General features: G+C 42.4%; 1 protein-coding gene across 1 annotated transcript; it reads left to right on the top strand.

The window, feature by feature from the left end:
- The first annotated feature begins 5,102 nt into the window (after window positions 1-5,102).
- Window positions 5,103-17,456, top strand: LOC139565840 (protein FAM180A-like). The gene is made up of 3 exons (XM_071386448.1): window positions 5,103-5,715; window positions 9,180-9,277; window positions 16,552-17,456. The coding sequence occupies exons 1-3, from the start codon at window positions 5,613-5,615 to the stop codon at window positions 16,900-16,902; spliced, it is 552 nt and encodes a 183-aa protein (XP_071242549.1). The 5' UTR covers window positions 5,103-5,612; the 3' UTR covers window positions 16,903-17,456.

The raw sequence follows: 17,456 nt of genomic DNA, 5'->3' as shown, positions 1-17,456 counted from the left end.
CTTTGTTCAGACTCTTCCCATCCTTTCCCCTTCTTTATGCAGTTACGTGTCCTCTCTCTCTGTTCTCTCTCTGTTCTCTCTCTCTGTTCTCTCTCTCTGTTCTCTCTCTCTGTGTTTCTGCTGGCAGTGCATGTTTCCTGTGTTGTGCATCTAGCAGGAGGTCTGTACTCATCCTACCATTAGCCACCTCTGGTGCAGGCTTTGATGTGTTTGGTGTCCACTTCTGGAAAACAACACGTACGCTACTCTGAGGTCCTTCCGTTTCCCCCCACCCTGACTACTGGACCTCATTGAACAACCCCTCCACCTGTCCCAGAATGCCCCCCAAGAGAGCCTGTCGTGTCCCAACTCACCTTTTCAGGCGGGTTCACTTCAGACCTCTCTCTAACTGTCTCTCTGTCTGTCTGTCTCTCTCTCTCTCCTTCTCTCACTCTCTCTCCTTCTCTCTATCTTTTGTTATCTCTCTCTCTCTCTCTCTCTCTCTCTCTCTCTCTCTCTCTCTCTCTCTCTCTCTCTCTCTCTCTCTCCCCCCCCCCGCTTTCATCCTTTCATCTGCTCCTAAGCTCAAGGCAGACTCTTCTGTAGAGTACAAACAGCATACCATGTTGGGATGTTTTTGTTACCATGGCACCAGGAGGAAGCCTAGGCAGAGAGCTCTGTCAATATTGTATATATATTTGTATTATTAAGTGTTCTTTGTTGCATCCAGATTTTTTTTTGTGTGTTTTTGATAACCTGTTCAGCAAAAATATCTGATGGTGGTCCATGGAGTTGCAGGACTGATGATGGCAAGTTTGTTTACTTTGCTTGGCTAGCATTAGCTAGCTAGCTGGGAAGTCTGTTTACTTGGCTTTGCTAGCGTTAACTAGCTATTTGGGAAATCTGGTCACTTGGCTTCGCTAGCGTTAGCTCGCTAGCTGGGAAGTATGTTTACTTAGCAAGTTTGTTTACTTTGCTTGGCTAGGATTAGCTAGCTAGCTTGGAAGTCTGTTTACTTGGCTTGGCTAGCAATAGCTAGATAGCGAATCTAATTTGAATGATGCATCAACACCTGATCAACACAGCACCAGATTTTTATTCCACCTGCCTCGGTTTCTGGAAGGATGTGGACTATGGTGTAAGGGGATTACAGAGGCTCACCTCGGTCTCTCAGGCACTTATAGCTGCCGAAGCATCACCCAGGTGGGTGCTACACATTCGGTGGTGGATGTTCCAGCGTACCTACAGAGGAGGAGTAGCTGTGAACTTCAGAGACAGAGGTGCCTGATAAAGAGCTCCCGACTGTTGTTTCTCCCTCCCTGACTGTACCATCGACGCCACCTCCACTCAAGCTACTCCTTTACTGAACTGCATCATGATCTAGCTGTGGAAGACCATCTCCCATCAACTGCCAGCCTCCTGAATTTGAGATTCTTTATGAAAAGTGTTATATTAAATACAAATGAGGTTGGTGGCTCCTTAATTGGGGAGGACGGGCTTGTGGTAATGGCTGGAGCAGAATCATTGGAATGGTATCAAATACATCAAACACATGGTTTCCATGTGTTTGATGCCATTCCGGTGTGCCATTCCAGCCATTATTATGAGCCGTCCTCCCCTCAGCAGCCTCTACTGATAAAATACATTTATTATTATTATTATTATTAGAGGGGTTGGAGAGACTGACATAGATCAGGTGGAAGCGGTTGGTAGTTATGGTTTGATGGGTTGTGGCATGGACTGGACAATCGGGCCTCAGTTATGTTATCTCGTCTTTACTTGATATGACATCAAGCACCATCAAGAAACAACAACAGGTTGTGTAGATAAATATAATGTCCTTTGAAGATGGTGCATTTTCTACCAACAGCAGAGGCATTTCTCTCAACATTAGCCTGCCTGTGTGTGCAGCCCGTGGGCATAGCAGACTGATCCGGTGACACTCCTCTCCACCATTCTGCAGGTGACCGCGTTGTCCCTGGAGGCGGAGATGAGGGGGACTGGGGTTGGGAGAGGAGGGGGGGGATAGGAGGGGACGGGGGAGGGAGAGGAGGGCAGGAGATAGAGGTGTTGATGGCTCTCTGGTCAGCAAACATGCCTTCATTGTATTCATTACTAATACTGTGCCATAATTGGTAATTGCTATAGCATGACCTGAGAAGCCTGTGTACCTCCCTATTGACTGTGTCAGAAATAATCACTCTGCCCACATGTAACAAGGCAGGAAGATCTCAGCGTGTCACCATCATCAACACCTCTCACTCTCCACAGGAAAGTCACAGGAAAATCTGTTGTCCAAAAATCACTGCCCACGACACACCAACAACAACCTGCAGCTCTGAGGAATTCAGCCAAGACATGCAATAATGCCTCAGCACAGAGACACTGACAAGCTTCAGTATACCTGCAACTGGAACTGCAATGACTAACACTAATGACTGACACAATGCTGTCGCAAAGTGAAGGAGCAAATATCGCCTTCTGGTGAGGTTTCAGACACCAATTAAGTTTTTCCTTCTCATTATTGAAGCGCTGGACTGGTCAAAAAGTGGTGGTGCAACAGATCATTTCAGGGAACTTCGCCACCAGTGATCATTAATTTCAGAGCAATTACGAAGCAAGATGTCCATAATCAGTCGTTATTGCATTGTAATTGACTCTATGTCTGAGTAATGAGGCTGGTGTTGTGTGTTGTGATTTGGCTGGTTAGTTCTGCAGGCTCCGCTGGTCTTGGGGAGAGGCATAATCAACAGCAGCAGCAGTGGAATCTCTCTAAGAGAGCCTGGATGGTGTGTGTGCCCTCTGGCCAACCATAATAAGAGGAGCTGTCATGGGAGAGGGCCAAGAGACATCAGCTCCATTTGCAGTTAAGACACAGTGGAGATGGATCACGCAGCTGAGCCGCTGTCTGTGTCCAGACAAATTAGCTCTGAACTAATATACTCCTGACAGGGTTTAGGATATGTTTCTACAGTAATGGTTTGTCTATTCATAATGGGTCTCTTATTTTGGATGTTTTTAGGGAAATTTAATTCCATCTTGATATCGGATGACTCGGAATTGTGTGGTGGAAGACATATCAGATAGGCACTGGTGCTGACCCTGCCAATAATTGATATTTTCTATTAAAACTTTTGCTACAGCTCAAATAATGATTCTGTATATTCTGCCCCATCCTGATTGCTGGTAATTACAGTCATGTGACATTTAGAGTCTGAATTGTATACATTAATATGCTTTTATTTTGTAGTTCTCCTGTAGGGACTGCAGCTGCACTTCTCTTGTCTAAAGGTAATTTGCCTATTGAGGCTTTTACAGACTTCTAATGGCCTCCTATTCATTTGCATATTTTATGCTTTACAGCACGACTTGGGCAATTAAGCACTTGAGCGATTTCTCAAGGGTCCCCACCTGGACCTGAACCCAAACAACCCTTACATCTCTCTCAAGTGCATTCATATCGTGAGCATTTATCTTAATAGAATTCATTCTCAAATTCACGCAGCATCACCAAAATAGTTTGAAAACGGCGTCAGTCTGATGGGTGCTGGAGCGATGGGGGAAAAGAAACATACACAGTGTGTGTTCTTAGCCTTCCCCCTGCTGGTAAATGGAGAAGTACACGTCAGTAGAAATGATTAGGGCTGGGACTTTTTCCTGCTCATGTATCCAGGAGCTCCTGTGGACCTCATTTTATTTTTTAGCCTACAGTTAGGGATATGCTTTACTTGACCATGTGACCTCTGGGATATGTTTTATTCGACCATATAACCTTACTAGGAGTAAATCCTGGCTGTGGACATGGTCCTGTGTCACAGTGTCACCTCCTCATCCATTTCAACAGGCTGATTTACTACTGTCTTTCTTCTAAGAGTAAAGGTGCTGGGTAGGTCAACAAAAAGACTGGAGTTCCTCTCTACCATGACCCTTCCAGTAAGGAGACGAGAGACAGGCTGTGGTGAGGTTTTCTTTACCTGCTGGACATTGTTCTCTCAGACTCAGAAACACCATCTGTTATTACCTTAGGAGTTGATTGTGTAATGTACTGAGAGACAGGTGTTAAAACTTGTTCACTGGGAATATCATCACCTTCTCTCATCATCCTTTATTTGAATATTCTGTTCCTTCAGTGAGACACGGAAGGGCAGAATACCTCAGGTGCCCATCTGGTTTTAGAGGTGAATGTTTCAATTCAACATATTGTGTTCGTAAAGCAAATAACTTGAAAGTCAGCGGGCGCTCGATTAATCATGCCCTCCAGCGTTGCCTGATATATCAGTGAGATGTTTGAAGTTACCTTATCAAGGTGGTGGCAATAGTGATGTGAAGTGGGTAATTAAAACTACTGCCAATTTTAGATTTTCATTTAGATTTTATATCAGTCATCAGTCATATTTTTTATGATCATGCGCTGATAATATAGAAGCAGTAATTGTAAAACAAAACATTTAACCCAAATGATAATTTATGCATACACCATTAGTTCTCAGCAGTAGAGTACTGATATAGCCGATATTGGTTGAGCTCTGAAATACATACTGCAAAAACACTTGTCATCCACAGTCAGTAAACTGAGGTAGAATGGTGTAATTCTATTTAACAATAGCAGACTCGTTTCTGAAATCGTTTGGTTTTTCCAGTTATTTTCCTTTATTCCCTGCCTTCATCTCAGAGGACAGGCCAACCAAAGCAAAGCCCCTGGATTCCTGAGCAAACCACTATGCGCCTTGGCCCTGGTAGCGAGAGTTTTTAATGTTGTTGTAACTGACATCATGTGACTACAAAGAGAACAGAAACTGTTGAGAGGACAATGGAGAGACGAAGAGAACCCTGAAATGCTATACTGCACTGTAGTCTATTGTATGTGGAGTGGATGTATTTGAAGTGGGCAGATATTGGTGTTTTACTCTTGTCTGTGATGAAGCTGTCAGACACTTACTGTGTATACAATATGTGGCATGCAGGTGGATTCTAAGACCGAGTATGATGATAATGAAGATGAAGATGATGATGGAGACGTGGTATTCCTCACAGTAGTGATAGTCTCAGCCACCATCGTTGTCTCTGTGTGAGGTAGCAATAAGTCTGGGGACGAGGTTACAATATGACCATGATGACCATTATGCTAATGCTGATGGAAACCATATTGGAAACGACGGTGACCACGATGATGATGATGATGATGATGATACTTTACAGGTTGTAGACCAGCTGCAGTCAGTCTGGTGTCAGCTCTGCCTCAGCCAGTAGCACAGTGAGCGGCAGGCCAGCCACTAACAGAGCAGCCATTCCCTGGGTCTTGATGACTTCCAGATGACAGCCCAGACAGCCTGGCTAGAGAGAATTCAGCACTCAGTCACAGACAGAGAGAGAGGGGGGAGGCAGAGATAGGGAAGGGTAGGAGAGAGAGAAACAGAGACACAGACAGACAGAGTGGTGGAGAGGAAAGGATGAAGCAGTTGCATATGAAGTGGTTTAGCAGTGCTCCAGTCAGCGTTCTTACCTCATTCTCCTGATGGTTGTTTGTACACAGCTCTCTCCAGCTGGGGCCTGGCTGGCTGCTTTGATTGGCTGGTGACTGATCCACATTCAGATCCCAGGGAGGCAGACAGACGACAGGGCAGTGTCAGTGTATGTGTGCTGGGCCGAGAGTCAGCATGATGCATCGGTGGGGTTTACTCATCACTGTGTTCTACTGCCAGCTGTATCTGGCTGCTGCTCAACACTGGAGGAAAGGTAGGACACCTGAGTACTTCACAGAGTTTAGGCTGACTTCAGGTCAGTTTCAGGGGTCAACATAGGCACGTTTATAGAAAGTTAATGGTTGTTGTGTAGACGTTCTCAGAACTAAGAGCAATAAGATGGAATGAACTGCATTTTGGAATCAAAGGAAAAAATATACAATATGGTTATGTATTAAGTATCGTTGTGTGTTATTATAACTGAACGTTTTCCCGCAACATAGATTATTTATTTATGTGGAGGCAAAAAACAATGTTTGCAAACATTTATGAAATTGTATGTTTTTTGAAGAAAAGACAAATGTTTTGTTTGCTTTGGCAAGGCTGTGGGTGTTAGTCTCCTGTATGTATATGATTGTGTTGACGAGAAGGAGAGAAATGATCTTTTCTGAATATCTTTCAACAAAGTTCACAGCGAATAACAACTTCACGTGCCTTCTTGTAATTGGATCCAAACATTTGGATCCACATTCATACATTTTCCCTCCCTCCCTCCCTCCCTCCCTCCCTCCCTCCCTCCCTCCCACACACGTCAATGTTTGGTTCCTTAGAAATGTCGACGGCCGGAAATAGATCCCTCCAAATGAAGGAATGTAGGAGGGTGGATTTCAATGGAAATCACTGAATCAGTCACATGATGTTGAACCTGCCTCAGGAAACGCGACTTAGCTCAGGTCTTTGCTGGCAGATGAGATCCAGTCATATGCATGATGTATCTGTGTGGATACGAGCCTGACATGATCAGATAAAATAATACAAACTTTATTAGTCCCAGCGGGGAAACTGGTCTGTCAATCAGTCATGTGTCTCAGTATCCATTCTGAAAATATTCTTACATTATTACATCCATGTCATACTAGTACTAAGCTTATCTACTGTATGGCTATTGAACGTCAGTTCACCCCTAAAGACCACATATGAATATTTATGATTTGATAGAGGGGACAGACAGTGATTTAGAATAGGGGACAAACTGTAAGTGTAGCCCATGTGACTGTCTCTGGCCCACTGTGTCCCTCTGACTGCTCCCCAATTCTTCCCCAGCTGTTTTGACTGCAGCAGCTTGGAAAAACATCTGCATATCAGACTTGATGTATTGTTATCCCTTCAATATTGAGACATATCTTGTCCCATATTTGGAGCTCTCAGGTCTTCGGTCCACTGGGAAAGTTCTAATTAGGACATATACTTAGATTGCTCCAGAGTGTGTGTATTCTGTGGAAAATATCAGTTTAGACATCACAATGCAAATGTGTAAACTGGTTATGCAAACATCATTCATCAGTTGTAGTATGGGAAATGTTCCTGACTTTGGTTTTGGCTCTGACTTTAATCCAAATAACCATTACTGTAAACCTGGAGGACAGTGACCTCTGTTTTTGCTGCTTTTCTCAAATCACGACACAATTCCAGCCAGGACCATTTAGCACTGCTTGTAATTAATGGCTTTGTATTTTCCCCTGGCTCATTGCAAGTGCTTAGAGGGAGATTACAAGTTCCCTGCTTGTTTGTGAGGACACAGGGGACAGTGTCCTAGCAAACACTGATTATTTAGTCTAGCAAACACTGATTATTTAGTCTAGCGCTACAGTGGGCCGAGAAGCACGAGCGATGATTCTTGGATCAGATTCCATAAGGAGTACAGTCGGAGAACAGTGGGTGGAATTGTGCTGGGTGTCAGTTGACCAGAAGCTGATTCCTGATCAGTTTCCATTGAGAGGGCCAATGTTTAAACTATGACCCTCATTAAGCTCAGTGAGCCTATATTTCTCTTGGCTCAAACAGCAGATTACTGTACAGGGATTGGATATCTGGCTTAGATTAGTAACAAGAGCACGTTCTACAGTAGTAGGGAATCTAACCAAGCTCAGATAGATACAACACCTGCCAGAGAGTGACATTCTATGAGAGAATGAGTAAACTATGGTGTAAAGTATGGACAAACAGTAGCCCTCCATGTTATGTTTCATAAAGCTTAGTCACAACAGTGTTGAACTCTGAACTATTGGTAGAAAACGTAATTTTCCCCTTAGTCACGCTGTGTTCCCACCATAACCTTTCTGTTCTGTCCAGGGCCCAGGCATTCCTGAGACAGACTGAAGCACTGCATGATCGATGGTCTATTTGTGCCCACTTCATACATGCTCCGACTTCCAATCAGGCTACTTATTTGGACCTTGTCTGTCTGTACCTGACCCTTCAACCCAAAAGCACATGGCCCTGTACTTTCAAAACAGTCCCTGCCAGGTATTCAGTGCTGTAATGGAAAAGAAAGCAAATAACGTATTGAGGGAGAGATGCTGCACCAAACTTTCTTTGGGTTGAGCTGGGTCGTCTCTAGGTCATGTTAACAACATTTCTCGATGTGTCATATTTTTCTGTTGAGGTCAAATACTTGACCACAAGAATGTCTCTATGTACTGTAGCTGTCTCTCAAACTGGTGAAGGGTATTACCATGTCACTACTGTGACTCCTGCCTCAAATCATCCCCTCACTGTTAAGAAGCTCAGAGTAATACAGAGAAAAAACACTGTTGAAAGAAGCCGCTCAAAGCCCCATTATCTCACTTAATGTTAATCAGGCCTAGGTCATTTTTTAGAAATTAGACGAGTCCTTTGTAGATATAATAACTACTACATCTCCCCTACAGGTAAAATAATAGGTGTGAAGGAGGTGGTTCAGTGAATGGTCTTATCTAAGATCAGAATACCTGCCTTAGCTGCATTTAGCTCAGGAGCTGCCTTTAGCTCAGCAGTCTTGTGGTATGCAAGAGACCAAGGTTGGAACCCAGTAAGCTTGTGTCCAGGTGTTTCTCTGCTTCTGCTCCTGGTTAGCTCCCCTTATAAATGACAGAGCTGCCTTAGTCTGCGGTCCTGAAGGCTGAGAGAGAGGGCTTTTATGAGGAGCAGACCACAGCTCCTGAACTCTCAGGCCTGCTGCGGCACATATGCCCTGACACTTTGAAATCTGACCGCCCTACCCTATAGCCTATGCCCTATAGACACACCTGGCTCTTTGAAAAGAGGGGGCATCTATAACGTGGGACATACCAGCAATTACCGGTGTCAGAGATGTAAGGGTTTCACCCGGTTTCACATAGGGACATCTGCTGCAGTTTACACTCTAGTTGTCTCCCACAAACCTGGGGCTAGATAGTTTAACCTACGTAGACATGTTTACAGTATGCAGTAAGTGTAGGATTTTACATGACCTATAGCCACTGTATACTGTGTATAGCCATATTGTATACTGTATGCCAGTGCGTAAATACTGCAACGTGTGCTGAGTTTGACTGACCTCCTGGTCTCAACAACGGCAACCATATTCACCCGCTCAACGGGAAATTCTGGATCTATTGTATTTCAGACCTTCTTTTGGTTGCCATTGGTTTAATGAGTCATTCAACTACTCCAAATGCTATCTCTCCTCTTCTCACTTTCTCTCTCCTTTCTCTTCAGCCCTTTACCCATCAGCTTTTACGGTGAAGCGTGGCACACACTCATTGGTCAACCCCACCTTCCAGAACTCTGTGGAAGATGTTAACCTGCTGTTTGAGGTGAGTCGAAAATAGCCAGCTCTGCTGAAATTACATTAATGGGCTTAAAGGCGATTTAACTCATTGTGAATGTTACATGGAAACAAGAAGATTGTTGTCAGATAAAGTTAAATCTTCCACAAATGTAAGTTGTATTGCAGGCTCTCAGTCTGTAACAGTCTGGCTCTTCTCTCCGACCCACAATGGATCATCTAGAGACCCTCCTCTCAGATAGTTTTGACTTTATTACTTAATAATGTTCTGACATTGAACTCCATATCCCAGAGGCCCCTGCTTCTTCTCGTTGTTGAGCCAGACCATATCCACTGTGGGCACAACCCAGATTCATCCACACATATTACAGCTGGTATGTTGGAGCCCAAGGAGCAAACATTATGTCTGGACATATACCGCTCAACCATCCTCCGCTCTGATGTTCCAGTGGAAAACATGGACACAGAGGTTATAGGCTATTCAAGGTTTGTGAATCTTGTGGGGTAGCAGCAAAACATGCTGCATCAGAATCAATGCCACTCAAGCTTTTATATTCGCCATTGCTTCTAAATAAAATATCTTAGGCATAACAAGTCAAAATTACCTGATAGCTCATCTCTTGTGCTTTTGGGAAGAATTCTTGACTTTCAGAGACTCCTTGTCAGTGCCAAATATCAAATTGGCCCATATTGCACTTATGGAGATCTGAGAGCGCATAGGGTCTAAGGGCTGATTTGGAATTGGGCAATACAGTATGGGAAGAGGCTACATTTCTACAGTTTGTTATGACAGAGCTCTGAACATAGCTGAGCAAACAACGGAAACCAAGAAGTGTGTGTGCAGTAAGCAAAGTTGGAGAGCTCCTGTCTTCAGCAGTGGATCTATGTGTGTAGGTGTGTGTATCCCTCAGAGTTCCATTCAGAGAGAGAAGTGAAAGTTAAAGACGTATTGAATGTTTGACTCCTCTTCTCCTACTAATTGAAGAGCTGAAACATTTCCTGTTTGATGTGAATCTTGTGTGTACTACCGCTCGTCGTGCTGCAGGGACATGGAGGTTGGAGGTGGGAAGGGCAGAGGCAGAGAAGCTGTAGGCAAAGTGAACAGTCATAATGGGTTCAAACTTTCCGAATTTCATACAGTTGAACTTGGGCAACGAGAGTCATGGTTGGAGCCGGAACGTAGTTTTGACCTACTGGGAAAGGGAAGCTGAAGCCTCAGTCAGCAGTCGTCATCAGTAGCAGTGTGGGTAAAATCACTGGGGAAACCAAGACAGGATAAAAATACATATTACAACCTATGTGTTGTGGTAATTGCGCTGTTTGCTCTATAACCTGTTAGTTCATACGCCTCTATAACCTGTTAGTTCATACGCCTCTATAACCTGTTAGTTCATACGCCTCTATAACCTGTTAGTTCATATGCCTCTATAACCTGTTAGTTCATACGCCTCTATAACCTGTTAGTTCATACGCCTCTATAACCTGTTAGTTCATACGCCTCTATAACCTGTTAGTTCATACGCCTCTATAACCTGTTAGTTCATACGCCTCTATAACCTGTTAGTTCATACGCCTCTATAACCTGTTAGTTCATACGCCTCTATAACCTGTTAGTTCATACGCCTCTATAACCTGTTAGTTCATACGCCTCTATAACCTGTTAGTTCATACGCCTCTATAACCTGTTAGTTCATACGCCTCTATAACCTGTTAGTTCATACGCCTCTATAACCTGTTAGTTCATACGCCTCTATAACCTGTTAGTTCATACGCCTCTATAACCTGTTAGTTCATACGCCTCTATAACCTGTTAGTTCATACGCCTCTATAACCTGTTAGTTCATACGCCTCTATAACCTGTTAGTTCATACGCCTCTATAACCTGTTAGTTCATACGCCTCTATAACCTGTTAGTTCATACGCCTCTATAACCTGTTAGTTCATACGCCTCTATAACCTGTTAGTTCATACGCCTCTATAACCTGTTAGTTCATACGCCTCTATAACCTGTTAGTTCATACGCCTCTATAACCTGTTAGTTCATACGCCTCTATAACCTGTTAGTTCATACGCCTCTATAACCTGTTAGTTCATACGCCTCTATAACCTGTTAGTTCATACGCCTCTATAACCTGTTAGTTCATACGCCTCTATAACCTGTTAGTTCATACGCCTCTATAACCTGTTAGTTCAGACGCCTCTATAACCTGTTAGTTCATACGCCTCTATAACCTGTTAGTTCATACGCCTCTATAACCTGTTAGTTCATACGCCTCTATAACCTGTTAGTTCATACGCCTCTATAACCTGTTAGTTCATACGCCTCTATAACCTGTTAGTTCATACGCCTCTATAACCTGTTAGTTCATACGCCTCTATAACCTGTTAGTTCATACGCCTCTATAACCTGTTAGTTCATACGCCTCTATAACCTGTTAGTTTATACGCCTCTATAACCTGTTAGTTCATACGCCTCTATAACCTGTTAGTTCATACGCCTCTATAACCTGTTAGTTCATACGCCTCTATAACCTGTTAGTTCATACGCCTCTATAACCTGTTAGTTCATACGCCTCTATAACCTGTTAGTTCATACGCCTCTATAACCTGTTAGTTCATATGCCTCTATAACCTGTTAGTTCATACGCCTCTATAACCTGTTAGTTCATACGCCTCTATAACCTGTTAGTTCATATGCCTCTATAACCTGTTAGTTCATACGCCTCTATAACCTGTTAGTTCATACGCCTCTATAACCTGTTAGTTCATATGCCTCTATAACCTGTTAGTTCATACGCCTCTATAACCTGTTAGTTCATACGCCTCTATAACCTGTTAGTTCATACGCCTCTATAACCTGTTAGTTCATACGCCTCTATAACCTGTTAGTTCATACGCCTCTATAACCTGTTAGTTCATATGCCTCTATAACCTGTTAGTTCATACGCCTCTATAACCTGTTAGTTCATATGCCTCTATAACCTGTTAGTTCATACGCCTCTATAACCTGTTAGTTCATACGCCTCTATAACCTGTTAGTTCATATGCCTCTATAACCTGTTAGTTCATACGCCTCTATAACCTGTTAGTTCATACGCCTCTATAACCTGTTAGTTCATACGCCTCTATAACCTGTTAGTTCATATGCCTCTATAACCTGTTAGTTCATACGCCTCTATAACCTGTTAGTTCATATGCCTCTATAACCTGTTAGTTCATACGCCTCTATAACCTGTTAGTTCATACGCCTCTATAACCTGTTAGTTCATACGCCTCTATAACCTGTTAGTTCATACGCCTCTATAACCTGTTAGTTCATATGCCTCTATAACCTGTTAGTTCATATGCCTCTATAACCTGTTAGTTCATACGCCTCTATAACCTGTTAGTTCATATGCCTCTATAACCTGTTAGTTCATACGCCTCTATAACCTGTTAGTTCATACGCCTCTATAACCTGTTAGTTCATATGCCTCTATAACCTGTTAGTTCATACGCCTCTATAACCTGTTAGTTCATACGCCTCTATAACCTGTTAGTTCATACGCCTCTATAACCTGTTAGTTCATACGCCTCTATAACCTGTTAGTTCATACGCCTCTATAACCTGTTAGTTCATACGCCTCTATAACCTGTTAGTTCATACGCCTCTATAACCTGTTAGTTCATATGCCTCTATAACCTGTTAGTTCATACGCCTCTATAACCTGTTAGTTCATACGCCTCTATAACCTGTTAGTTCATATGCCTCTATAACCTGTTAGTTCATACGCCTCTATAACCTGTTAGTTCATACGCCTCTATAACCTGTTAGTTCATATGCCTCTATAACCTGTTAGTTCATACGCCTCTATAACCTGTTAGTTCATACGCCTCTATAACCTGTTAGTTCATACGCCTCTATAACCTGTTAGTTCATACGCCTCTATAACCTGTTAGTTCATACGCCTCTATAACCTGTTAGTTCATATGCCTCTATAACCTGTTAGTTCATACGCCTCTATAACCTGTTAGTTCATATGCCTCTATAACCTGTTAGTTCATACGCCTCTATAACCTGTTAGTTCATACGCCTCTATAACCTGTTAGTTCATATGCCTCTATAACCTGTTAGTTCATACGCCTCTATAACCTGTTAGTTCATACGCCTCTATAACCTGTTAGTTCATACGCCTCTATAACCTGTTAGTTCATATGCCTCTATAACCTGTTAGTTCATACGCCTCTATAACCTGTTAGTTCATATGCCTCTATAACCTGTTAGTTCATACGCCTCTATAACCTGTTAGTTCATACGCCTCTATAACCTGTTAGTTCATACGCCTCTATAACCTGTTAGTTCATACGCCTCTATAACCTGTTAGTTCATATGCCTCTATAACCTGTTAGTTCATATGCCTCTATAACCTGTTAGTTCATACGCCTCTATAACCTGTTAGTTCATATGCCTCTATAACCTGTTAGTTCATACGCCTCTATAACCTGTTAGTTCATACGCCTCTATAACCTGTTAGTTCATATGCCTCTATAACCTGTTAGTTCATACGCCTCTATAACCTGTTAGTTCATACGCCTCTATAACCTGTTAGTTCATACGCCTCTATAACCTGTTAGTTCATACGCCTCTATAACCTGTTAGTTCATACGCCTCTATAACCTGTTAGTTCATATGCCTCTATAACCTGTTAGTTCATACGCCTCTATAACCTGTTAGTTCATATGCCTCTATAACCTGTTAGTTCATACGCCTCTATAACCTGTTAGTTCATACGCCTCTATAACCTGTTAGTTCATACGCCTCTATAACCTGTTAGTTCATACGCCTCTATAACCTGTTAGTTCATACGCCTCTATAACCTGTTAGTTCATACGCCTCTATAACCTGTTAGTTCATACGCCTCTATAACCTGTTAGTTCATACGCCTCTATAACCTGTTAGTTCATACGCCTCTATAACCTGTTAGTTCATACGCCTCTATAACCTGTTAGTTCATACGCCTCTATAACCTGTTAGTTCATACGCCTCTATAACCTGTTAGTTCATACGCCTCTATAACCTGTTAGTTCATACGCCTCTATAACCTGTTAGTTCATACGCCTCTATAACCTGTTAGTTCATACGCCTCTATAACCTGTTAGTTCATACGCCTCTATAACCTGTTAGTTCATACGCCTCTATAACCTGTTAGTTCATACGCCTCTATAACCTGTTAGTTCATACGCCTCTATAACCTGTTAGTTCATACGCCTCTATAACTTGTTAGTTCATACGCCTCTATAACCTGTTAGTTCATACGCCTCTATAACCTGTTAGTTCATACGCCTCTATAACCTGTTAGTTCATACGCCTCTATAACCTGTTAGTTCATACGCCTCTATAACCTGTTAGTTCATACGCCTCTATAACCTGTTAGTTCATACGCCTCTATAACCTGTTAGTTCATACGCCTCTTTAACCTGTTAGTTCATACGCCTCTATAACCTGTTAGTTCATACGCCTCTATAACCTGTTAGTTCATACGCCTCTATAACCTGTTAGTTCATACGCCTCTATAACCTGTTAGTTCATACGCCTCTATAACCTGTTAGTTCATACGCCTCTATAACCTGTTAGTTCATACGCCTCTATAACCTGTTAGTTCATACGCCTCTATAACCTGTTAGTTCATACGCCTCTATAACCTGTTAGTTCATACGCATTGACACCATGATATATAGGCCTAAGGCCGAGACAATAAGAAAACACAGTGGCAGAATAAATTCAACCAGACCTTTGTTTCATCATTACAAAACCAGAGCGCAACCTCTGTCCAGTGAAGTCCACAAAGCATATTGAATGTAACAAACAGTTACATGAACTACAGCATGGTCAAGCAAATTAACGTTTCTGACATTTCCGGACTACTAAACAACTATTGATTTAGAACCACGGAGAGTTACCACAAGTCGCAAAGAAAACAGGAGCTGCCTCCACTATTCCAGCACCATTTCATCTTCAACATTTCAACATTATAAAATCACCTATGCTTAGTCTAATACAGTGACAACTAAAAGACACCAAAAACTATTTAGTCCAATCAACGTAAGCTAAATATGATGTGGCTTTCCATGGTTCAGATTTTTCTCTCTCTCTCTGTGTGTGTGTGTGTGTGTGTGTGTGTGTGTGTGTGTGTGTGTGTGTGTGTGTGTGTGTGTGTGTGTGTGTGTGTGTGTGTGTGTGTGTGTGTGTGTGTGTGTGTGTGTGTGTGTGTGTGTGTGTGTGTGTGTGTGTGCAAGTAGAAAAAAACATGTTGACTCACCCCACTTGTAGAGAAATGCCAATGCATTCCTCCTCTTTCATGTTGACGAAACGGTCTATGACTCTGTTATACAGCACATGTTTTTATTTTTTGTTGACCTCGGCTACCTAGTTAAAATGCTTGCTCGCTAGCCTAACTTCCTTTCATGGGCAACATTAGCTAGTTAACCTTCTACATCTGGCTACATATTGAACTTCCATCCTCTTAGGCCAAGGGCACAATGTATGAATTTATCCTTGGATCAGAATCACGGTTATAATAATAGAAGTGAAGTCTAATCCAAACTGGCTTCCCTTGATGCTTTTTTTTGGTGAGCCAGGACCGTTTACAGTTTAGCTCAACACTGGTTGGTTTTTATTTTATCCGTTTTTTATCAAGGGAGGCCAAATGCCAAACTATTTTTGACCAGACATCATCAGATAGATGGCCTATACATACAGAGACAAAGGGGCGCAATTTCACTCGCTTTAATGCTTTCTCTGGTGAGATGCATTCTGCCTCTTGCGAATTTAAGTAAAATTCTGAAAGACAGACATGAAAGATACATTTAAAAATAAAAATAAATATTGGACAATTTTTAGGGGAAGCCTGACTTCCCTTGGCATCCATGAATGCATTCCAACGGGAGTCAGGTTACTCAAGGTAAATCGTCCCTCTATACATGGAAGGAACGGAAACTTATTTTTAAGGTCTTAATTATTGAGTGTTTAGTCCGATTCAACAGAGGAATAAGGCAGCAAACATCTTTTGTAATGTATTGTATGACCCCTGGTGGTAAGAGCTTGACTTGTGTTCCAGTTATACCATTGGTGGTGCATGAGATGAGATTCACCCTGACTATGTGTGGGAAATTGTTCTGTTGATTGAATCATTCAATCAGTCAATTGATTAAATCAATCAAACAATCTCAGAACATGACGGTATTGAGATGACAGATGAACAATTGAAAAGTGGATCTGATAGAACCTGTAAAGAATCTGATACAACTGTGTCTGTCTTCTAGATCCTGCTGGCAGGCCTGCAGATCGAGGGTGAGGACAAGCCCTTCGTGATCCCAGACAAGGAGCTGGCGTCTCTGAGGAGGGTCCAAAAGCTGGAGGTTATCTGTGAGGACGTCCTGCCCAAGAGACTCTCCGAGATCAGACGTCTGACCTCCCACCTGTCCCAGCGCAGAGGTGCCCTAAGCAGGGAGGACTTTGAGCGCACAGTGCTCACTATGGTGTACACTGCCCAGACTCTAGCTCATACCACCTCCCAACACCAGAAGGCGCTGTGGGGAGACGCCCTGCTGCAGCTGTTCAGGGCCATTCAAGAAGATCTGACGCCTCCACCCAGGACACCTCAGCACAACTAGTGTTATGGACATGTGGACACATTCTTTTACATACTGTAATATACTGATCATTTTATATTGTAACACAAGTCACTTTTTGGCAGAAAATTGAAAGGATGTTTTCTATTGAGTTGTATTGTATAATCAAAATGACTGTTCTGATAATGTAATGTGTTTGGTTATGATCAAATGATATGATCTAATCATATTGAAAGGAGGATGTGGGAAAAGGAGGAATGTGAACAATATCCTGTTCATGTTCTATCTACCGGATTCCGCCTTGTTCCAGGACTTCAGATGTAAACAAACATTTTAAATATTTCATCAGTCACTCTGTCATGATTCATTACAGGTCTTTATCAAATCTTCTGTCATAATCTTCTCAGTTGTTTATCACAATCACATAATCTTTTCCCAGCACAGTCCTGTTGCGAAAAGGAGCTTCATGAAAAAATAGTTCCATGAGGTGCAGAAATATTGTATTGAACTGTAACATTGCTTTGGTGAAGACAGGGGTATCAATTTGCTCAGCTTATTTCTCTGCAATTGATATTATAATAAAATAATGATCAATA

The sequence above is a fragment of the Salvelinus alpinus genome, chromosome 37, assembly GCF_045679555.1.
Source record: "Salvelinus alpinus chromosome 37, SLU_Salpinus.1, whole genome shotgun sequence".
NCBI lineage: Eukaryota > Metazoa > Chordata > Actinopteri > Salmoniformes > Salmonidae > Salvelinus > Salvelinus alpinus.
This window is presented reverse-complemented; position numbering and strand designations above follow the sequence as displayed.

Coding starts and splice junctions, on each gene's coding strand:
- LOC139565840 (XM_071386448.1), top strand. CDS start 5,613: ATGTGTGCTGGGCCGAGAGTCAGCATGATGCATCGGTGGGGTTTACTC. Junction 5,716..9,179: donor TGCTCAACACTGGAGGAAAG/GTAGGACACCTG, acceptor CTTTCTCTTCAG/CCCTTTACCCATCAGCTTTT. Junction 9,278..16,551: donor ATGTTAACCTGCTGTTTGAG/GTGAGTCGAAAA, acceptor TCTGTCTTCTAG/ATCCTGCTGGCAGGCCTGCA.